The 24,190-nt window shown below is 38.1% G+C and overlaps 1 protein-coding gene across 1 annotated transcript in view; it reads left to right on the forward strand.

Annotated features, from left to right (window-relative positions):
- ADGRB3 (adhesion G protein-coupled receptor B3) overlaps nucleotides 1-23,671 on the forward strand; it is a 460,271-nt gene extending 436,600 nt beyond the window's left edge. Inside the window, exons 28-31 of the mRNA XM_075046423.1 lie at nucleotides 1,792-2,435; nucleotides 13,606-13,641; nucleotides 20,812-20,916; nucleotides 22,873-23,671. Of these exons, the coding sequence (XP_074902524.1) occupies nucleotides 1,792-2,435; nucleotides 13,606-13,641; nucleotides 20,812-20,916; nucleotides 22,873-23,061 (974 nt within the window). The 3' untranslated portion in view covers nucleotides 23,062-23,671. The remainder of the gene's footprint in view (nucleotides 1-1,791; nucleotides 2,436-13,605; nucleotides 13,642-20,811; nucleotides 20,917-22,872) is intronic.
- The last annotated feature ends 519 nt before the right edge of the window (nucleotides 23,672-24,190 follow it).

The raw sequence follows: 24,190 nt of genomic DNA on the forward strand, positions 1-24,190 counted from the left end.
GGTGCCCTGTCAGGACAGAAGCCTGAGGGCTGCTCTGCACCACCCACGCAGAGGTCGCCGTCTCTCTTCCCTGGCTAGGTGGGAAGCCAAGAAGGCAGACCTCGTTAAGGTAAAGTTTGAATTTCCAGTCACCCACCTTTAAAAAGCTGCCAGTTCAGTTTCTGGCAACATGGTAATAATTCTTCCATATGGATTAGTTTTAATATGCACGGGTATTTTTGAAGGAAGCAGGGTAGCACACAGTAACACAAACGCATGTCTGTCACCATCTAATGGGGACAAAAGTCCAGCATTGGTCCATGTAGCTCTACTTCTTACCTTTGCCAACACAGCTCTGCGGTACGGACAGCCTTGTCCAGGGCATCCCTAAGGGGATGGACTTTGAATACAGTTATGAACAGGCTTTTAAACATTTAAACTCAGTTTCTTTTCATGAAAGCTCTAAGAATAGGTCACTGATTAAAGTATCTTCAGCGTGACTGGAAACGATGGAGCAGCCACGCTGAAGTCGGGTATTTGTGCATGGTGTTTAGAGGCAAATTGTTCTTTTCATAACGGAAAAATGAGAGGCAGTTTTGCGTGAGGTGGGAGAGTGGGCTGCCTTATGAGCTGCGTGCTACGGAACGTGGCAGTGAACTGACGGGTACCGGGGGATCTGGGTCATCAGAGCCCTCAGGCTACCAAAGGGGATGTAAATCTAACACCTGAGATACTTCAGGTTGTCTTACTGTCTCAGCCCATGAGCTGGATTTTACTGCACAAACTAGCGCTGGTGTGAATTAAAACATTTTCAAATGGGACAAGAAAATCCTTGCACTCAGCTGGAATAAGCCCAGTAATTGGTTCCTTTAATTTTTTTTCTTACTATCTATCCTTTTTCTTTCATTACAAATGTTGAATTATAGACTTATATTTTAAGAGCAATAATTGTGACTGAATAGGTGCTTTGCTTCTGAATGCCTCCTTCAGTGCTCCTGGAAATTTTGTATTCTATGACAGGATCACTAACTTTTACTTGTGGAGCTTAGCCCAACAAAAAATTGCTGGATGTTGCTACAAGTTTGACCAGGAAAGCCTAGGTCTACACCAGAAGTGGATTATGACTGTTTTATGAGACATGTTTATATTCTTTATAACCTTTTCAGATGCAGCAAAGTATGTCTTTCTGATACCAATGGAATTTCTTCCCAATGTGGTTACTTTTTTGTCACTTTGATTTAAAAAATAATTTAACACAGAAGAGTTTAAAAAAGTCAGTGAAAAGGAACATTTTAGGAGCTCGGGAACACATGTTCACAGTTATAATGTTATGGTAGGTCATTACAATGGATTGACAAAATGATTCTGCTTTACAGTCTGTTTGACATTTTCCAGGAGATTATGTGGAGTTAATAATGGCAGTACAGGTGTCATAGCGTATTTCTTGGAAAACCCTTAATCGCGTTCCACATGGCAGGCTTTTGCTTAAGCTGGAGGTCACCTAAGATCTATGTGAGGCAGTAGGCATAAATGAAGGAGTGTTTTTAATGTATATAAATGACTGAGGCTCAGTCAGAGACCTGCGTCAGTTATACATGGTAGATTAAGAGATATTGATTTTAAAAAAAAACAAAAAACAAAACCCCAAACCTTCCCAAAACAATACTTATAGAATAAAAGTTATTAAATGGATAGAAAAAGAGTTAAGAAGATGCACGGGTAAAAGGAGTGCTGCTAAATAAAGCCAGAAGAAAAAGCAGTGTTAGGCAGACGTGGTTTCATGTTGTAAGAATTCTGTTCTCTGACCCACAGTTCTGCATAAAGACATTGGACCTTGCAGAGCAGCTACTATAACGGGAACACTTTCTAGAATTTCACTAAACGATGAAGAGGAGGAGAAGGGACCAAACCCTGAAGGAATGAGCTATTCTACCTTGCCTGGAAATATCATCTCCAAAGTCATCATCCAGCAACCAACAGGTCTCCACATGCCCATGAGTATGAGTGAACTGGCCAATCAGTGCTTGAAAAAAGACAACAGCGAGTTGCGGAGGACTGTGTATTTATGCACTGATGATAATTTGAGAGGTGCAGATATGGACATAGTCCATCCTCAAGAACGGATGATAGAAAGCGACTATATAGTCATGCCCCGGGGCTCAGTAAATACCCAGCCATCGCTGAAAGATGAGAGCAAAATGAATATAGGCATGGATACGTTGCCTCATGAAAGGCTGTTGCACTACAAAGTTAATCCAGAATTCAATATGAATCCCTCTGTAATGGACCAATTTAATATCAATTTAGACCAGCACCTTCCCACCCAAGAACATATGCAGAATTTACCATTTGAGCCCCGCACAGCAGTGAAGAATTTCATTGCCTCGGAGCTGGATGACAATGCAGGATTATCAAGAAGTGAAACCGGATCCACAATATCAATGAGCTCTTTAGAGGTCAGTGGTGCATAAACAAATTGCATGCTCTGTTGTTCTAATTATATGATAAGATAATAAATTGTGTCTTGTGTCTAAGGGGTGAAGCTAATGTTTTAATTCAGTATAAATAATTGTTTGGGATCATACACTGCTGTTCATATATTTCTTTTATTATCAGAAGTCTTTATACCTTGAAAACAAGATTAAAGTTTCAGAGGCAGTCTGTATGAAACTTTATAGTTCTGGAGATTTAACATCCCACACAACTGCAAAGGATTTTGTGACCTACCTACCAGGTAAAGTCCACTGGAAAATACTGTGTTGCTGTGAGAAGAAAAACTATTGCTGCAAGATACAAATGATAATCGTTGACCCTTCCTGCAAGCACATGCAGTTGAAAATATTTGCCATTTTATTGCTGAGAAGCATATCTGTCTCAGATATGATAGGTCTGATTCTGCTCTCACTAGCGTTAATCTTGGAGTCTTCCACCCAATAGGTCACCATTTACTTATTATTTTCTATCCACATTTGCATGCTTGCATGTGTGTGCAGGCATTAGTACAACTGACGTGTGCAATAGGTACAAGTGGACTGCATGTGGGGTGTCCTAGATTCCAGTCAGATTGCAAAAGTGAACTGAAAAGCCTTCAAAAGGGATTCAGCTCGTTATGACAATCTGTCTGTGAGTTTTAAACATTACAAAAGTGGAAGCTCTTTGCATCATTTCTTAAGACCTAAGTGTCAAATACTACCATTCCTATTGAGCCTTTACTTATGCAAAACCACCAGTGAGGTGGACTTGATTTCATACTGGGGCCTGCGTAAGAATTGGAAATACATTTCACCAGCATTTCAAACGTTATGAAATGTAGCATTTGGTGAGGAAAAAAAGACATATGAGAAAAATATGGTACTCATTCTCTGAAAGAAGTTACAAATGGAAGAAAATTCTACTGTATGTGTAAACTTGAAACCATTAGCTATTACTCTACAGTGTTTGGACCCGTCTGTGTAGGGAAGCAGTAACTTTACCTTATTTTTCTAGTGTTAGACAGAGAACCGTAGCCGATATTTCATAGAATAGGGAATACTTGTGGATATTTCTTCTAAAATGGAGTTGAAGTTTCAGTCGAAGTCTATTGACTGGAGAGTTTGTGCAGAAGAACAGAACTTAGTTTCTTTTCAAGAGATGCCTTTACAAGCTTTGAAAGTGAAACATTTCCCCTGCTGTTTATATTGTGCATGTACTACCATAATTTAACTGAAAAAATTAATTGAAAAATGAAGTGTGTGGCTTTGCAAGTAGTCAAATAGCACCCATTTTTTGTTGTTAAAGTGAATATGTATAATCTTGAGACAAACTTTCAAAATCATTTCTGAAAGATAGGGCAAGTCCTTGCCCACTCAGTGCTCAGACAGGCAGGCTCTTTCAAAGCAAGTTTGCATCATTAAAGAAGTGTTACTGCCCTCAGGTCGGATACGTTGGTTAAGAGATCTTAGGTGGTGCACAGCAGTTCTCCAATTTAATGCAACTGTGGAGGCGGGATAGCTAAAGTCACCCTCCAGTAGCATCCTCTCCTACCTGTTTACAACACCATCTTTCAGATACTTTTGGTCAGATATAGAGACTCCAACCCAGCCTGATTAAGATTAGACATATGGGTGAGATATCTAGGAAAGGTTCATAATTCTTTGAGAAAATAGACATACCTGCCACCATACCATCCACTCCAGCTGAGGTCTAAATTGCTCTCTGGTGAGGCCTGTTTCTTTCCGTTGCTGATAACAGCCACCTAGGAGACCTAAAAAAATGACATCTTAGTTAAGTTGTAAAAATTCAGACAATAATTATTTCATCTTACACAGAGTTCCAATTCCTGAAGCCACTTTGGAAAAAGTGCCTGAAAATCTACGAGTATAATGTACTGCTCCTTTAGAGTTCATTTTTTTAACTGTATTTGGATCAAATTTTAAGCTTACCTCTCAGATGGGATTTAGGTACCAAATCTGAATCACCATTCTGTATATATTTTTTATGCTTAGAAGAGACTACTAAGTATGTAGTAGAAAATGTAGTAAAAATATAATAAAATATGGTAGGACATATTCAGTCTCTTCTAACTTGGTAAACATATTAGGTTTAGACAGCTGTATTTTTGTCCAGCCAGCTGTAAACAGTTACATTATTAAACCTAACCAAACCCAGCATAATTCCATGTATTAGGAAAAAAAACAGATATTACGGCAGATCAGAAATAAAAGGAATTCTTTTGGCTTTTGTGTCTGCCTTTGTAGTTCTCAACACTACTTGATTATATAGCATTACTTCACCTTTTGATATGGATGTGCTGCAATGAATTGAAGATAGGAACGTGAAAAAAAATGTACAGAGAAGAAAATCAGTCTCAAGCAGATCCTGATAAGCAGATCCTGCCCAATAAAGAATGTGATTGTGGTTTTATGTACACAGTATGTAAGAAGAAAAGGGTTGAGGTAAAGCTCCAAAATGCTATTGGCTAGAACTGACCAGCTGGATTAACTTTTATTGCTGCCACAAACAAAATAAAGAAAGGAGGGCAAGGGATTTTTTCAAAATATTTTTCATGCCTAGTACCATATAATTTTAAGATTTCAAGGCCTTTCAAAAGACAAAGCTTTGTCAGACACAACGGAGGAGCAAAACCTGCAGCAGGACATTCGAGATCACTCTGTCCATTTTTTTCCGGACAGAGCATGACTCCTTCTCCTGTCAACTCATACTGTTCTCCCACCCAAAGTCCTACAGAAAAGTACATGGATTTCTGCTCTATAGAGAGGGGCAGCTCCCCTTTCACGTCTCTGAAAAAACAGAGGTGTCCCAACCAAGATTCCATTTGTGTCTTCTGCGCAGTACAGAGAGTTGAGTTCCTCCACTGTTTTCCACTTTATGTTTCCAGGTGCTTTCTCTGGAATTAGCATACTACTATCATTTTTATCTTGTAATTATACACTAATTATCAACTACCATGTAAGTGAAATGCACTTAGGCAGTTGTGACCCGTGTAAACACAATTCTTCCTTTTTTTTTTTTAAATTTAAGGTCAGTAATTATTAAGAACATAATAATGGGAATAGCTTATGCAGCGGTTAGACAATTTATCATCTTACCAGAACACATTAAGATGTCATGTGATGCATTTTCAGCCAAGATCCAACCCACCTTCTGATTTCAGAAGTGTAATTATGAACCTACAAACACCTCTAGCCACAAAAATATTGCAGGTGTAACTGTTTGCAACTGGGCACCCAGTAAAATACAATATATTGACATACATACTATAGTTCTTATTTGTTCATTCATTTTATGGTAGATGCTAGTCTTTGTGGCCATAAAACCGAACCAGCAGAAGTAGAGGACACTTTGGAAAATAAAAACTCCACATTTTTTCACATTTTAAAATAAAATTATTTCTTTTACTATTCATTTCTATCTCTACTAGTGAAACACTAGCATATTGTGTTTCAGGGAACCAGTTTGCAGAAATATATGCATTATCATTCAAAGAATTCGGTATGTTTGGAAAACTTAGTTTTTGAGTAACATCTTTACCCTCCTAAGTTCATTAAACCAATTATTTTCTGTATTTTGCACATTCCAAGAGATGATTGGTCCTTAGAACAATATATGTCTATTCAAATAATTAAAAAGTTTATATAAACACATAGCCAAAAACCCCAAAGCTATTAAAAGCGAAGGCTAAAATGTCATCTTTTACACATTCTCTTTTATTTAGGCTTTGTATTCATTACGATCATGGGAGACAGATGTTCTGGAACACAACTATAGTATCAGCACGAGAACATATATCCTGACTTTTAACTCTGCGGGGAGGATCCATCACCCCTACCATTAGCTATCTAAATGTAGGCATTCCCCTTCTGATATGGAAAAAGAGCTTTTGACATTCGGCTCCCCTTTAGAGCCAATGGAGAGAAATAGGCACTTTTAGGCCACTTTTAGACATGTGCTCCAGGGTGAGGTAAATCACATGCCCTTAGTGCAGGTGTCTCTCTTCGGGTGCCATAGAGGAAACCAGAAGGAGTAGTTCAGACATAACCAAAAAATGTCGATGTCCCAGATTTAGTCAGATGAATCCTACGGTGTGTCACAAACTTTCTTCTAGTTTTTATATGTGCGTATTATTTTCTCAAGAAAATGTTTCGCTGGGAACAATCAAATGCTTTATTATATATGGAATAATTTCAGCTTTCAAAAGATCGTCTGAGAATGCCATAATATTTACATACAAGTATTGCCCAAACAAGCATAAATTTAAGGATCTGCAGATTCCCAATGTGCCAGTGATTTTTTTATTTTATTTGGTGTGTACCCAACAGTACTCATGCGATTATAGGCACAGGCAGGCATATTAGTACATCACAGAGTTTCTTAGGAGGAGTAATTGAACATCTGGCTAATCTCCTGCACATCCCTTATATGCATGGATTAAAACTGGCTTTGCTACCTTGGCATCAAAGTGGCTTGGAGTGCGCTCCTTCAGTTCAAAGTGGTTTGATTTTAATGAAGAAAGCACTCTCGATACACTCTTTTGGAATGGTTTTTGTTTTGAAAATGTACACTCGGAGTGGTGAGCTCGTTGAAATGAAATTACTTTGAAGTAGTGCGTTCCCAGCCACTCAGATGCAAGGAAAGTTTAGGAGGTTTAAACACAGAGGAAGAAGCTGATCTGTATAACATATCTCCAGGATAAGAAATTCTTTTCTTTTTATTGTGCAAAAAAAATGCAAGAGGGAGTAGATACCTGCTGCCTGACTGTGCGAGGAGACTTGCATCATTACCTCTGTGGAAGAAGAATGACGGGTTCTTTCAAGGGGACTATGCTTAGCGTAGTGTGAGCAGAAATGGGAAAGAGCTGAAAGGAGACAAAGACTTTTAACTATTAGAAGAGAAAGGGCATGCGAAGACAGGCAATAGAAACATTTATTAAAGGGGAAAAAAAAGTATTGGCTTTATAAGAACAGGAAGGAAAGGACTTCCCAAACTGCCATGTAAAGGACTGAAATTCTCTTTCCAGTCTCTTATCTTCTTTCTTTATTTTTCTATCTCAGTTTCTGCTATGAGATCTTTATGTGGAGAAAGACATAGTGCCCTTAGATGGGAAGCTGACTCTGTGAGCAAAATAATCCTTCAGTATTCATTTATGAGAGCTCCTAATACATTCAAAGAAAGTCAACTCCAGAGCTCCTTGGCCAAGTCGCTGATGAGGGACTTCGGGAAGAAGTTACAGCTGAGAAAATAAAGGGGTATGTTAAACATAGTGAAGGGTAAAGGTATAGATAAAGAGGAGAGAAAAGAAAGACAGGCATGCCGAAAAAAAGGAAAAGAAAGACGGCAGAAATGGAGAAGCAGCTTAAAATGAAAGTGTTAGGAAGAATGAAATAAAAGCATCAGGGAAGGAGCAAGGTCTAAAAGAAAAAAAGAACAGGAAAGAAGAAATATGCAGTTAAAACAGTCAATCTTGTCAATAAAGTACCAGAGCATCAGGTAGAATAAAAGCAAAATGGTGTGAAGTCATTTTGATTTATGATATGAGAAAGGGAGAGAGAGAACAAAAATAGAGAGACGAGCACCTCAGGAATTTCCTCTTTATCATGTATCCACATTGCATTTATTTTCAAGCCTTCTGTAGCTCAGATTTCTCTCCCTCCCATTCCTCATTTCATTCTTCAATAAGCTGTGGAGACAGTTCTTGCCAATTTTGTGACTCTCAGTGAAATGAAGTCTATCCCTATAAGAACCCTCTTTTTCTTTCGCTTGAATGAGTAGGTCTCAGACTCCTCTGACTTCAGAAATTGTCGCAGCTTATTTTCAGGTTACTGTACAGGAGCGGGGGTAGAATCAGGCAGAGTTGATTCTAATAACTGAAGATGTAAAGAACCGAAATTTTAGTATTATGAAGTGTAGCATATATTTCAGACTTCATATTATAAGCAGCTATCTTAACTATATATGATCCTTAAGAAACATATTGTCAATTGCTTGTCCATTTAAGAAATGCTTTGTTTTCCCTCAAAGCCTTCAGAAACACAAAACAATTGGGTTTTGTTGATAAATACATATACAGGTTACCCTGTTAAAAAAGGGAGCAGCAAACCAGAATAATTTGCCAGAATAGTTTAAAATTGAGATCTCTGAAGTTACATTTGTGCTGTCTGTTGATGTGCTAAATTTGCTAGCATCTTTTAAAGACTTACAATTCCCACATTAAAGAGCTAATCCACTTTTTCATGAAAATTTACTTGCTTTATGTCTAGCTCATGTTATGAACTAATAGCCAGCATAATCTTCTATTCAGAAACCAAGGGGGTTTTTTCAGTTATATACACACAAAAGGCATTCTAAATCAAAACTGTCTACCCACATTCTACTTCTATATCTCTGAGGGCCAAAAAAGATTTTCCTTTATTTTTTTGCAGGGGAAAAATCCTCCCCAGGCTAAGATCTTGTATGTCAAATCTAATCTCAGGGTGAATTATAAACTGCTGATAATAAGGCGCTATATAAATGGAAGCATGGTTAGAGCCCTCACTATAATATGGTATCTCTGGTTTCAATTATACTTTGCATAATGCAATATATCTTCAGGAGTATCTCATGTAATTAATCAGGTAGTGGTGTAATGCAGACTAGAATAAGGAGAAAACCAGGCATTTGTCGTTTTACAGAGATGGAGAGGGATTTTATTAGTCATTTAGTGAGAGCAGCTCTTTCCTGGTGCCAGCGGATTAGTGCATGCTGGTGTATGGAAATTATTCTTCAGTATTCTATTTTTGTCCTTCAGTGAGCAGAGTTTAAAGTTGCTCTGGAATTACACAGAGAAACTATACGTGATTAGTACAAAGTAAAATTGATTTAAAATAAATTACTATTGCAGACCTCTTTTCACAGAGTTTCACTTTGGTCCTGGCATGAAAGGTGGAGGGGGTTTTTTGGTGTAGAATGGATTTCATCAATTAAGATCAAAAAGCTGTAGAAATCAGAGATGGAAAAAAATCTTGTCAGGTCATCTCTTCTATCAATGCACGAACATCGTCTACAGAATATTTCTTTACTATGTAGTCAAACTTCACTTTCAAGACCAGAGTGAAGGGCTTCCACTGTTGCCCTTAGCAGATTGTTTCATAGTTACATAAACTTCCTTTACTCCTGAAAGCATGTCTGAAATTTCCTCTTTTTTTTCTATTTTTGATGAATTACAACTTTTCAGATTTTTTTCTCACACCAGCTTTACCAGTGTTTATAACCTTCTAAGGTTTCTGAACAAGCTTCTGTGTTTGCCTCTTCCAGAGCCAACATTTAAACAAGCTGTATCACTCTTTCATCTTTTCCCCTTGAGCCAGTGTAATTAACTCTTTAAAAGTACCTTTTACTGCTCTTATCTGAAATTTCCCCAGTTAACAGCCATGATTTGGCTTCGGTCAGTTCAGAGCACCAATGCAACTCACTGGAGTTGTTCAGGAAGGCTATTCACATCCTTGTCTGCTTAAATGGAGCCTTGACCTTTTTCTTTTGTAGCATTTGTAACTGTGCATGCATTGCAGTTCACTACTTACCCATACCCCTCAGCTTTTTCAGAATTATCCCAGCTAACTCCCTGACACTAAACAATTAGGTCTGCAGGTTTTTTAGGCAGTCCCTTTATTCATTACCCTTGCAGGTCTCCAGCATTAGGGCTCTTCAGCTTGGAAAACAGATGACTGAGTAGTGAATAGGGAACAATTATTCTTATTTCCTGTAATACAAAAAACAGGAGCATCAAATGAAATGGCAAAGGGATAAACAACATGATTTTCTTTGTCATGCTATGCATATTTAAATTGTGGACTTCATTACCTCAGCACATTTTGGATGTCAGAATTAGAAATAATTATAAAACATGGTTAGACTAATGGAATAATGTAAAAAAGTGTTATTAAGATCAATGAAGTAAGTGCATCCCAAGGAAATTCCTAAACCACTGAAGAACTAGGGAGGCTATTGCAGCAGAAATACCAGTTTATACTTGCCCTTCTCTATATCAGTCCTGAGGCATCACTGCAGAACCTGGTCAAATACAAAATACTAAATGAGGCAAACTGTAGATATTATCCTTTACAGACATTTGTTATTTATATTCTACTAACATTAATACTCAAGTGGATTTCCAACTGATCCTTGAAAAAACCACCAGCTTCCAGCCTAATTTTTGTGTCGGCTAAAATCATTCTCAGTTTTGCAGGTGGGTAAAAGAAACAGCTTTTTGAAAAGAAACATACTGGTGTGATCAGTCCAGCAGCTCATTTGATGCCAGAGATTTTTTTCCCCCTACTCCACTAGGCTGCTGGCTTTCATTGATTTAAATTTTAGGGATGAGCCAGATGGTTGATTTCTGAATGCATTTAAGTATGTGTGGAAAACCCCATTTTTCTCAGCCAAAAGAGATGCAAGTAAACTTGATTTAAGGAAAAAAGTATATATACAATCACAATTAAAGTGTCGATTTGCACGTTTTAAGCTTGTTGTATATCATACAGAAACTAGGACAAAGATTTAGTAAAACGACAACTTCCAATTGGGACCAAAGGGAAACTTACATCCTCACAAATTCAGATTCCCAATGACTTCATGCTTCTGAATACGTTCCCTCTCTCAGAAAATAACACTGCAGTGATTTGAAGGCAATGATGTCGCAGCCAGGAGGACCTGATCGCGTACCTAGCGGTGTCGGTGACAGTATTGCAGATGACTTCCAGTGGTGCAGGATCACGTTCATCACCAGCATCCTTTATTTTTCAGAAATTCAGAGAACTTCACTGTTATTTTTCGGACCTGTGACAGTTACATACAGAACAGATGTTCTTTACTATATAAGTTTAAAATAAATGTGTTTGTGACAGATTGTTCCTGAGCCCTAGAAAAATCCTCGCTGAGATAAACCTGTAGTATGACCTGTTTGGTCATAACTGGTGTGATCTAACAGCAAAATTGCAGTAGTTACCTCTTTCTGACAATAGCACAGTTAAATATGTTGCAGTCTGTTAGATATGTCTTTTTACCAGGTAAACATTGATAGAGTTGTCTGGCTGCAAAACCTAATAATCCAGCTATGCCAGGAGTATTTTCACTGTGGTCAAGCAGACTTAAGGCAAAATACAAACGCTCCAATTTTATAAATCACAGTATCTAGCAAACTACCCAGTTCTTCCTAAATTTTCCATGTTTTCACTTTGGGTTCTCAGTCGAATGATTCAATGATATCAGGTTAATACTGAACTGTAGCTTAAAAATATCTTTTTCAAGCATTTTTCAAAGCTACTGCTGTAAACTTTACCTCATTATCTGCTGTACATGTTTCTTCTTTTGCAACCACTGAGCCTTTACAGTGGTAGATGTGCTCTAATTGCACCTTAAAAATAGATCCTTCCTCATTAGAAATATGTAGATTTTTTCAGGTGCTGATTTACTGTGGAATGATGAAGGCCTATGTCAAAGGTACACTTGTACCGTGGCCCTCCTGATATGAGTGAGAAGTAAGAACATAGCTGCTTTACGAATTTGGGCATAATGTCCTCACATTTTTCTTACCTCCAAGACCTTTGTTGTTTCCATGTTTTCATGGTACTTATTTTTGCAGAATTGTTTATTTCTAAATACTCTCTTTTAAGTGTGCTAGGTTAAATCAAGCCTTGCTAATTAAAGGTAGCTTCTCCAAAGCTTGTTGTTGTTGGTTGCTTTAATTGTATTATAGAGTGTTCTTTTATACTGCCTCTCCCAGCTCTTTAGCATCAGTGTGTCGACAGTGCTACAGTGATATTCTTCGTATAATTGTGGATTGGAGCATCAAAATTTCACTACAAACCAGACAACATGTCACAAAGTGGTATTATCAAGGGCTGAGAGGCCAAACATTTTCCGCTTTCTACAACTGAAAGACTTGTAAAATTATTCCTTTCATTTGCAAGAAAACAAAACAGCTTGTTAAAACCTGCATGTTTGTTAAACCAAATAAAATCAAAGTCTAATGAACTTTGTAACATTATTCATCTTGCCTTAATGAGTTTGATTTGTATCTCACTGCAGAAATGAGGTACAATTTGAAAAGGTTCATTTTCCATGACTTAAAGCCATCCTATCCTACCACAAAAATTAGGGTTAAATTGTAGCAGCAAGCCTTTTTTTTTTTCTTTTTTTTGGGGGGAGGGGCAGACGGGGGACTTTTCCCTTTCTTTAACTCTCCTTCCTGAAGGCGAATGTATCTTTTCTTTCCATTTGCATGTTCCTTGCACTCTTTTAAGCTCTTCCAACCTAGCTTCTTCTTTCCGCATCTCTTTAGTCTATTGCAAGCCATTCAGTTTCCAACCTTAGGAGAAAAAAGATATTTTTATCTCTTCTTTATAATATTTCTGCTTCTTTCGGATATAATTTGACTTTACAATTGCTTTCTTTTAGAATCTGTAAAAAATTCTGTGCTAGATTATTTGCGATATGTTTAAGCAATCATATTCTGTTGCATTATATACAAGTGATTACTTCACTAGTAAATCATTCTTCTTTATATCAGATGCTTTGAATCAGATTTGTCATAAGTATAAACCAAAATCATTGCTTTCTCCATCCAGATTGTCATTGCAAACAAACAAGCTGAAGCTATGGAAAGTGTGGATGGCTTCGGCTTGATTTTGCTATCATTTATTCCATTAAAATCAATGGAGTTGTACCAATGTAAGCCTGATGTAGGAAAGAATCAATTTCCGTATACCTATAAAAATCTAAATTGTAGATACATATTTATAGCTGTGTAAAAAGTATAAATATGATGATAATTTGCAAACACCACAGAAAGTATAGAAATAGATATATTTTATGCACCAACAGGTTCAATTGCATGCAAATAACAGTATGCATCCCGGTGAAATGCAGTCTAGTTTATTTCAGAGAAAAGAATATGATACTGGTCTAATACACTGTATGCAAAGTCATGCATTAATCTTAAATTATCAAGATAAAATCTACAACCTCTTACAGAATACCTAATATATATCGGATAGGAAAACAAGAATGTTATTTAGACTCATTAATATGATTTGGTGAATAGTCCCCTTGTTAATACAACCTCTTTTTTCTTTCTTTTTTACTGCTTAATAGAGAAGAAAATCACGTTATTCGGACCTTGACTTTGAAGTAAGTTTCACTGAATTATTCCTGATTATTAGAAGTATTTTCCTAAAAGTAAATGTGCAGTGTTAATTTTAGCAGATTTGAGCCTTCTGACACAGTAGATGTCATAGGGTTGTTCAATTGGTATTGTACAGAACATGATGAGCAATTCATTAAAACTACTTTGGTGCAACTTGTTTGTAAAATATTCTGAGATCCAACTGTCATATTGCAATATTAACCATCATGGTTTCAGTTTTTAAATTCTCTGCCTCTTCATTTTCATCTGGGTTGTGGTTTCTTTTTGTTTTGTTTTGTTTTGCTGGCTATCTATCTATTGAAAAAGTGTGACGCTTCTGTAGGACAGGCCACATCGTTGCAGAAGGTTGCTTTGTTCAAGAGATTCTCAATCATTTGTTCAATCTCTCTTTCTTCAATACTAATTTACTGGCATATGAGTTTCACATCCAAATAGCGATTATGAATGTGTCAAATTTTGAACGATGAAGTGCTGCAGTTGTCAAAGCTTATGGATCACATGCTATATAAAAAAATCAAGTTCACATAAGGTTTACGTAAGGCTATCCACAATTTCAGACTTACACCCTGTTGAATGAGAAGGTTTGGTTGTGTTATTTAATGACTATTTTGTTCTATCTCAGTCAGTATGATTAAGTTTCTTACAGTTTTGTTTATTTGAGGGGTTTTTTTCTCTAGTCTCTATCAGAAGCAATACAGCAGTTAGTTTTCAAGGAGATGTTAATAATGTATGGATTTGGGGGTTTTGCATAGGTTGTCTGTTCATGCATATTAATAGTTTGATATAAATCGTTATGTGTGTCTCCAGAGAAGTTGAACAATCATAATATTTGCACAGAACCTACAGATCTCGGGCTAAACTTTAACATCCAGTGATCACGATATATCAACCACAACGTTAAAAATTACCCTGTCTGTTTGCATGTGGAAACAAAAGCATTTTTTATGATTATTTGGGCTGTAAGCACAGCACATGTACTTTCAGAGTTCAGATTCTAGTCTATAGAAAAGAGGCAGAACCAGCAAAATGCAGCAAAAATAGCAGTGGCCACAGAAGCCTTACAACGAGAGGAGGGTTTGCTTTGGTGACCTGCTTTTGCTGAAAGGCTGACCTTTTGTGTCTGATTGTGGTTTCTTGGTAGTTTAACATCAGGCCTTAATCGCTTATGTCATTTTCCCCCAGAGACTATAGCTACCTTAAGCCGTCACGAAACATCTCAAATAATGCACCAGAGATTCACACAGTAAGTTTAAGGAAAATAAAATGAAAAGATTACGCTAAATATGCTTTAGGACAAATGCATAGAAATGAAGAAGAAAAATATGAATCAACAACAAAATTCTGATGAGCAAGCAATTCTAAAATTAAATTCAAGCAATATGAACAGAAGTTTTATAATTATAGTGATATAAAGAATTCTGAATTTTACTGTTCTTTATTGCAGGGTAGGAATATCATGCTGTTCACAATGAGAACATTCTCTGTGGTAACAGATACTAAAACATTCTTCCTATTACTCAGGAGAGCATAATCCAATGCCAAACACACACCAACAATGAGGGATACATTCTGCTCTCAAGAACCAGGCCTCCCATGACATATTTTCTTTTGACTCACATCGTTTATTTAAGACGCTTACACCTTATTCTCGCCTTGTTTGCAGCATGATGCTCCGTGGCCTAATATTTTTAGAAGTATGACTATAATGCAGGAAAATATGTTTGTTTGTAAAAAGGGAACGATGGGGCCACTGCGAGTGACTGCCGAGGCAACGATACTGTGCCAGTTGCTGCTGTGTTTTAGAAGTACTGACTCAGACTAACCCCATCTCACCTCCCTGTTTTATGGTTCCTCTGATTAAGCCCGTGGGCTTTCCTGTGTTCTTACACATAGCATGGTTTTCTCTCTGAGGTAAAGCAAAATAAAAAAGCCATAAAAGGTTCAAATAGCCACCCAGATTCCTTCGCTCAGCAAGGCATCCTGATGAAGGGAATTGAGATAGTGTTGTGTGGCCAAAACGCTGCTATTCTGATCCCTCAAAGCAGCTTGACTGCGAAATAGAACAGAGCCTGGAGGTGAGGTCGAGCTCGAGTGATTGGCCGCACTACTTAAATGTTTAACACTTTCTCTGTTTTGCCTGCGACCAGTGCCAGCTGGCACTCCCTGAGACCACGTCCTTCCACAGTTCTGAGGATAACAACTGCTATGGATGTGGTTCTGAGGATAACAAATGCTAAATATGCAGTATGGACAAGACCGTGTCAAGCTTGGCTCCTTCCATCCTTTTCCTTTTAAGACTCCCAGCAACCTCCCACACATGTCTCTCTATAGCCATACAAGACAAACCCTCAGGCTATGCCTGTCTTACTAAATTAGACATTTGGGGGAATATTCCTGGGTGCCAAAATGCCAGTTTTTATATGGATGAATTTTTAGAAAGACCTTCACTATTTTAGTCTGGAGCACACTTGTCCCTCCAAACAGTTCCTGAAATGTCCTTAGGGAACCAGCGCAACCTAGGTACCATTCACAGTAGGCAATTTGGTTGTAGACTTCTTGTTTTGGACACTAAGAGAATTTAGTGGCATTCATGGAGACCATTCCATGCTAGATGGTGCCAGAGAATGCTCTTGGACATGTTTGACTTACTGTTGTGGACTCACAGTTTCATAGTTTAAAAAAAAAATAAAAATATATATATATATATATATATACTGTGCTAGTGGGCTGCAATGCAACACTCACCTTAATATAGACAATTTGAAGTAAAAACAAAGAAACACAAAAAAAGCAATTTTATTCTGAGGGCCACAGATGAAACGCAAAGCCAGCTGCTATGTAGTGTGAACACAGGCAGACTATGACTGTACTCAACACAATAAAATACCCTCTGTCCCTGTTATCTCCAATATATGTAGAAATACAGGTGTAGTTTTAAGGGGCTTTGCAATGGACTATAAATAATAAAATGCCTGTGACTGCTGGTTAGTGTTATAGAAAACTTATGTCTCCAGTCGAAGGAAAGGGAGAGAGAAAAAGACGACATCCAAACTGGCCAGCCCTTATCATAAATCTTAAGTTGGTTAGAGAGGAGGCTCTCAAGAACTGGGCCACCTGTATCTTGTTTTCCCTTTTTAAATAGGTTACCATTACATTCTTAAGTTATCCCTTTATATAGAAAAAAGAAGACAGACTGTAATGTACTGGGTGAAGTCTGTAGGCAGAAAGTATTTCTGCTACATAATATACTGTCCACTACTAGATTTTGCAAAACACTGACTAGTCTAATTGAAATTTGAAGTTTGCTAAAATGAACAGTCAACATGGAACTGCTTTCCAGGTCTTTTCTTGCTATTACCAAGGATTAGTTTAGACTCATTCATGCAGTCCAGTATCCAAAACATGATGAAAATTATAGATCTGGGCATTTGGGATCCTTGCTGCTGCTGGCTGTGGTAACCCCAGCTAAGTGCCCTCCAACCCCAGCCATTATGTTCTGGTTTTCCCTACAGCTGGACAGGTAGCTTTTTCATGAAAGCTCAGCACTAATACTTAGCTGTCAGATCAAATAAAATTCATTCTAATTATGTTGAACAGAAATACAGATGCTGTGGAAATTCCCAGGAGGACTTTGTAATAGGTGTGCGCTGACACTTAGAAAAACATACAGAAGTTAAACAGTATTATTGACATGCATTTTAGGATTCAAGATCACAATTACCTTTAAATTCTATGAGAGGGTCTGACTCCTGGATTTCCCCAGCCATCTGCCCCACTCTCCTGTTTCTGTGAGGCATTCATTGGATCTGCTCTGGTAATAACACTTATGGCAAATATAATTCAGAAAAGTGCCTTATTACCCTGCTCCCCTGGATTCGAGTTATCTCTGGCTCTTTTTGTGCTCCACCCATGAAGGAGAGCAAGGATACATGAGATAAGTGTGAAAACCAGAAGGTCTTGCTTTCTGTCCACAGAGCAGTAGACTCACACCAGCAATAATGCTAAATTGATCATTAATTGCTGGAGCTGCATTCGTTCAGAATTTCATCTGCAACAGCTATTCATTATAACAACATTACAAAAGTTTAAAATCGTTCTCTTACTAACCTGAAGACATGTCTCGAAGGCAAAGGTGAAAAAAATATGACTGCAGGGAAAAATCCTTTCCCATTCCTAAGTTTGGCAACTGATCGTACCTATAACATCTTGAAAACACAGCATGTTTCCGTTATAGGGCTGGGAAGGCATTCCCCCATCTGTTCTTTTCACTTAGCTGTTTTGTACAATATTCGAGAGAGAACATTTTTACCTGTGACAATATAGAAAATCTCCAAGGCAAATTGAATGACATTATTAATAATAATAATAATAAGATTGACCACAGATCTTCATGAGAATACTTGTGCTTGAACTAGAGTTCAGCGAAAACCCTGTCATAAATAAAAAAGGGAGCTGGGTACAGAATTATGTTTGAAGTCCCTCCCATCTCGATGATAGCCATCCATGCTCTGAATCCTCTTCTGAGAGTAGGTGCTCGTTAGAGTAAGGCTTAGTCTTTTCAAAACACACACTTGACGTCACTTGTGAGTGGGGGTAGAAATGTGGAAGGGCTGTCGGTTCAGCCTGACCCTCTTTGGGGTTTGGGGCACAGGAATTATGGAACCTGAAGGAAAGACCACAAGAAGACGGTGGCTAACTCGGGGGCTTCTGCAGGGGACGCGACATTAGTGGGCAAATCCCCAGGGCAGCATGAGGAGCAGTTCAGGTCCTGATGCTACTACAGTCACCCTAGTATATATCGGTCAAGATCTCCAGCTCTGCATTGACAAAACTTACGTATTTCCAAGATTGATAAAGCTATGTTTTCCACATGGCACATTTAACAGAGAAAACAGATTAAACCCCCACAAATACTTTGTGGGTTATTTTCTCATAAAAGAGAAAGAGTTACCCAACCGAGCACATTTTCTAGAAAGGAGAGAAGATGGTGCTTTCTAACAAGGAATGTAAAAGAAGTCTAGAAAGGAAGAGTTAAAGAAAATTAAGTTACGGCACCTTCGGTTCCGATTGTTCTTTATAAGCAGTAGGGAGGGGCAGGTCTCAGTGGGTAGGAGTTATGGAAAGGAAGCCAGGAAAACACTAAGCAACCAAAAGAACCATAGGCACATGTGCATACCAGTCATTCTGCTATTAAGAATAACATTTAAAACCTTTTTTCTGGCAGACTTCCCACTGTAAGTGTTTAATTTCTCCTCCCACCTGCTTCTCCTCAGGAATAATGTAATGAACTATGTAAGACATTTGCATTATTCATATTTGCTATTTAACGAGTTTCTGGGTACACGATTCAGAAAAATATCAGAAAGTAGCATTCTCTATATTCCTAGCCTTCTATTAAGAAGTTTCCAACTGGAGATACTTGTTTCACAATCATATGCTATTTCTTGCTTTTAGAGTCAGTATTTTAACCCACCAAATCTGTTTTATTCCCTTCAGCATGTCTCCTTATTTCAGCCAATAATAATCTTTGTGGCAGAATCTTTGTTTTTTAAATTCTATGTATATGAAATTTGCTACATATCCCTGTCTACCATAACAGCAACAGCTTAAAAGAATCCCTAGGAAGTCACTTAAGTGAAACTCCCCCATAAACTTAGATCAGCTATCTCTAGTTAAATTATGTTTTGCGAGGAGTTCCTCACCAAATCCTGCAAATTTGTTTCCTTTATTCACCCCACAACTTGTGTTAAGTTAATAGGTCTTTAATTGCTCGCTGTATCTCATGTCTCTTTAGTGAGTAATGTTGCCAATTTCCCGTTCTCAGAAGTGAAACAAGTTCTCAAGCTACGGCATAGCTATAGTAAGGATAATACGGTTATTACAGCGTAGCGGTAGAAATGCACAGCCAACAGAGCAGCCACCTTTAGTGAAAATTATAAACACACAATGCAAATGAAAGATAAAAGTTAAAATTGGTACTGGTAAAGCATTATTTGAGGGTCAGCTACTGCCACTGCATTTTAAAAGGTACTAACCCAGACTCGGCAGAAGCGTTACTTGCTGGGAAGGGTCACACTCGAGCACTGCGTAGGTAAGTTTGCAGGGTTTGTCACGTACAACGCCAGGGAAAATCAGGCTTGACAATTAGCGGGCACGCATAGGGGCCGGTGTCCTGCTTCTTTTCTGTCCACGTTACTGGCTGCTGCCCTGGCCGTAACTCAGGTTCAAGCAGTTACAAAAGCTTAAGAAAAGCCAAGCTGAGCCCATCTGCCGTTGGACTGGGGTGAAGCATCCTCAGTCCCTCCCGTCCCCCGTTCACCCAGACCCCAGAACCGTGAGAGCAGTTGACGGGTAAGCAGCCCTCGGCTTTGCTCCAGAGGTCGGTCTGAATCCACAGCCGAGCGTGAACTTGTCTGGAAACAACTCCGTCGGTAGGCTTGACAGTCTAGGCTTGAAAACAGGCTTCCCTCTCCGTGGAGCTGCAGATAATCAGGTTTTGTGGAAGAGTGCCCTGCGTGTGGGCTAGAGGGAGGGCGGTTTCCCATTGCCCAGTCTGTGACAAAAGAAAGCAAGTATAATTGAGAAACTGTGCCTACTTTTCTTAATAAGAACGCCATTTCAGCTGCATTTTATGATGATCTGAATGACAAGAAGATGTCTAATTAAAAAGGCATAACATTTGAGGCTTTTCCATTTGGAGCCAGGATTTCTGAGTTCAGTGTTCTCATAAAAGTTATTCCTATAAGGACCATTACAAACTGCTGTTGCATTCCTACAGAAATTAAAATAATAGCATCCATGTTAATTTTCTGTTTTCTGCAGAAATTCTAGAAAATATTCCTAGCGTGCAAAAGAAATATCCTTCTGAGAAACTGCCATCACTTTCAAAATACTTCTAGGCTAGCACAAAAACAGTCCCCCTTGATTTCCGCAACTCAATAAATGTGGGGTAAAAACAGTCTCTTCTACACAGGAAGAACATTAAACAGAGCAGAGGCAAGGCTCAGTGCAATTCACTTCCATTGGTCAAGTCTACAGGGAAAAGATGGCCCTGCCAAATTCAATTTACTTTATTATGTTGGGGAAAATAATGCTTCTCTTAAAAAAAAACCAAACTCAATTATAAATATAAGCAATTATGTTCCATTTTGCAGAAGGTCATGCATACAAGAAAGAGGCACATGGAATTGTTTCAAGAGTTAAATCAGAAATTTCAGACGCTGGACAGATTTCGGGATGTACCAAAATCAGGCAGTATGGTAAGTTTTCCTTCTTAGATATTTAAAATATGATGGATCCTTAACAACAACAATGAACCAAAAGTCCTCTGAATTCAGTGTTATTTCCTGAGAAGACCTCACTCTGCACTACCTTTAGATAGCCTCTGAAATTAGAACAAAAGATATTTTCAGTAATCTAACCTATGACGAGACACATTAGGTTTTACAACTAGACCATAACTAACTCACTGACATCATTATAGATGACAAGTAATTGGACTGCAGGGAACAGATTTCAGATCTGTATGTGTCTCCCAAGTCTAAAGGACTTATATAGAGAAAGCAGCTCACTAATGTAATTTGGCCAATAGGGCTTTTCCTCTAGCTAGGCAAGCAGATATTAAATTAGTTACTACAAACAAGTCCAGCCAGATTCACCTAGACACGAGACGGTCTGGAAAGCACACAGGGTCTCTGTAATGCCGTGTCTTTTTCATAATAGGTTTATAAATATTTACCATGGGAAAAGCAAAAATTAAATCATCCTGAGTTGACTCTGCTATCATCATAATTCAAATTTATACACACACACTCATACACACATGCATAACACCCTGACTACATCTGATAATGAGAGCAAGGAAATAGTTGATTCTGCCTAATTAAAACAGCTAATTTAGTGTGACATATTTGTTAGTAGTAATATTATGATTAGTAATAATTTTTTATATAATTTTTTAATGTGAAAATTGTATATTAAATGGAACTGAGCTAGAATCATTGTATTCTATAACTTTTTCAGAAGAGCTGCTCTCAGACATGAAGAAGAGGTATTAAGCAGATGTGAGGCCAATGGATTTACATCATTTACATCATCTTAATCCAGCAGAAATTTGGCCCTGATTCTTTGATGAACCTTTAGCTGTGATATGTGTTATTTTGCACCCAGTTCTCGCTCACTCCCCTCTGAGATTTGCTGACATGTAAAGTTTGCATTCGCCTCCCTATTTGAGATTTGCTGTCCGTGTAAAGCTTGAATTAATTCCAAATCTCAAAGGGAATCTCAGTGGAAGAGTTGTTTTTACTCTGTTTCATATCGGCTCTATGTTTTTGAAAGGTCTGCTAATAAAAGCTGCCTAGAGGAATGGTCTTTCTGTAGGACAGTCAGAAAGTGATCCAGGTACCTAAATATAGACATCTCAGGCTATTTCAGACAGCCTCAGGTGTCTTAGTCTACAGCACGGTACAGACAGTGATGACACAGGACTCAAAGGAGACCTGCACCTCTCACAAAAGGTAGTGGGAGAACAGGCAGAAACTCCAAAGGCATCTAAAATGGTGCAAAAAAACATTAGGTTTTGGCAACAAAGCCTCACCCAACATGTTACAGCAGAAATTACTAATTGAATTGGTCTTAGTCCATAATGTCTTTTACCCTATAAAACTTAGCATTCAAAAAAAAATTCATTTGGTAGAAAATAACCAGCTTTCAGCCCGTTAATCCTAATAGACATTAGCTCATCAGCCTGTAAAGCAAGGTGCCTCTCACAGCATTTTCAAGGACTAGGTTTCCGCGGTTCTGTCACGCACCTGCCCCAGTTTAAAATCCAGCTGGCAATCTCGGTTGCAAACCGCTCCATATTTCAGGCAGCAAGCTCTTCTCAATTACCTTCCCTTCTCTTCTCCCGCTTTTCCACACGACCGCTACTAAAAAGCTGGCTGTTGGTCCTGGATCACTCGGCCATTCCTCACGTACGCGGGTTCTCGTGAAAGAAAGGGCTTAGCTGGCAGCTCAGGTGAGGAGCCTGCCAACGTGTCGAGCATTCGCAGAGAAAGCGTCGCAGCGGTGCTGAACGCCCGCCAGCCTGGCTCCCTGCAAAGCCGTTTCCCCTCTCTGGCTTCTGCGTCTCTTGAGAGCACGTTAGCGATCGGCCTTGTAACTGGAAAACGCGTTCTTTCATCCTTGGTTTTAATTCTTCTTTCTTTGGTCTTCAGGAGAACTCGGCACCGAGCAAGGCTCCGTGGGACAGTTTCAAAACCACGGGCGACTACCAACACTATACAACGATAAACGTATTAGACACAGAGGCAAAAGATGCTTTAGAACTCAGACCAGCAGAATGGGAGAAGTGTCTGAACTTGCCTTTAGATGTGCAAGAAGGTGACTTTCAAACAGAAGTTTAACAAAAACGAACTGAACAAAACAAAAACAAAAACTAATTCCTTGCACTGACAATAAAGAGACTTTGGGAATCCTGACGCTCCCGTCTGAACATTGTGACTACTTTATGTCAGGCTCTTCCTGTGCCAAATGTCAGTGGTTTTTTCGTACAGTATATTCCCACTAGTGCGGCTAGTGGAGAACCAGGTGTACAATTCTTACCATCGTGTGTTGTAAGTACCCGTGGAATGGATTTGTAAGGTAATCTTTATAGATAAACCTCAAGCAACGATTCATGTTGTAACAGCTTCATTTGGTTTAGTTTTCAAAAAACTTCACCATGAAGCACAATGTATATATTTATGCAGTTTTTAAAGTTTATAACAGTCTGTTTGGCCATTACTACACTTTTTACTTTATAATATAAAAGCAAAGTTTTTGTCATTAAATGAATGTCTGTTGAGCTACATTCTTCATTGCTTTAAATGCAATAAAGTAATAATCTCACTTTTATATGAATAATATATTTCACATCTTTATTATTGCAGTTTTCTCTGGAAAGCTCAGAGTAGCTTTCTCTGCTGCAGCTGTGTATAAAATATTTAAAATGTTGTATGGTGTAAATAAACCTTTGTCTACATATCAGTTTCTTAGTGCATTTTATTCTGTATTTGTTTATCTTAAATTTGCATATCTATAAAGTTTTCTTTAAAAACACACATATTGAATATGTATTTGGAGTTTTAATAGTATGTTGTTCTAGCTCCTGCAAAGAGTTTCTACAGCATATTAGTAGGTTCGTGTAGCCATTCTGCTTTTTTCTTAGGTATTCTTTTGTGACAATGTACCATATAAATTGGACTTGTCAGAATACTATTACAATTGTTCTGTTCTATAAGAATTTTTGTCTTGTTGAAGAAAGACAAATAACGGAAAATACATTAAGTTTCAATACACAGCACCCAAAGAAAATGTTGATTCCGAATAATTACACCTTGTGCATGGTCTTGTTGCTGTATAACAGGAAAGACTTTAAAGATAAAAAATTCTGAAGTATTTTAGACAAAAAAAAAATTGAGTGTGTTTCATATTATAAATCAAGAGCAGAGCATGATTTATGTTGAAAATACAGCTAAAGAATTAGGAATAGAA

The sequence above is a fragment of the Buteo buteo genome, chromosome 15 (assembly GCF_964188355.1).
Source record: "Buteo buteo chromosome 15, bButBut1.hap1.1, whole genome shotgun sequence".
Lineage (NCBI taxonomy): Eukaryota > Metazoa > Chordata > Aves > Accipitriformes > Accipitridae > Buteo > Buteo buteo.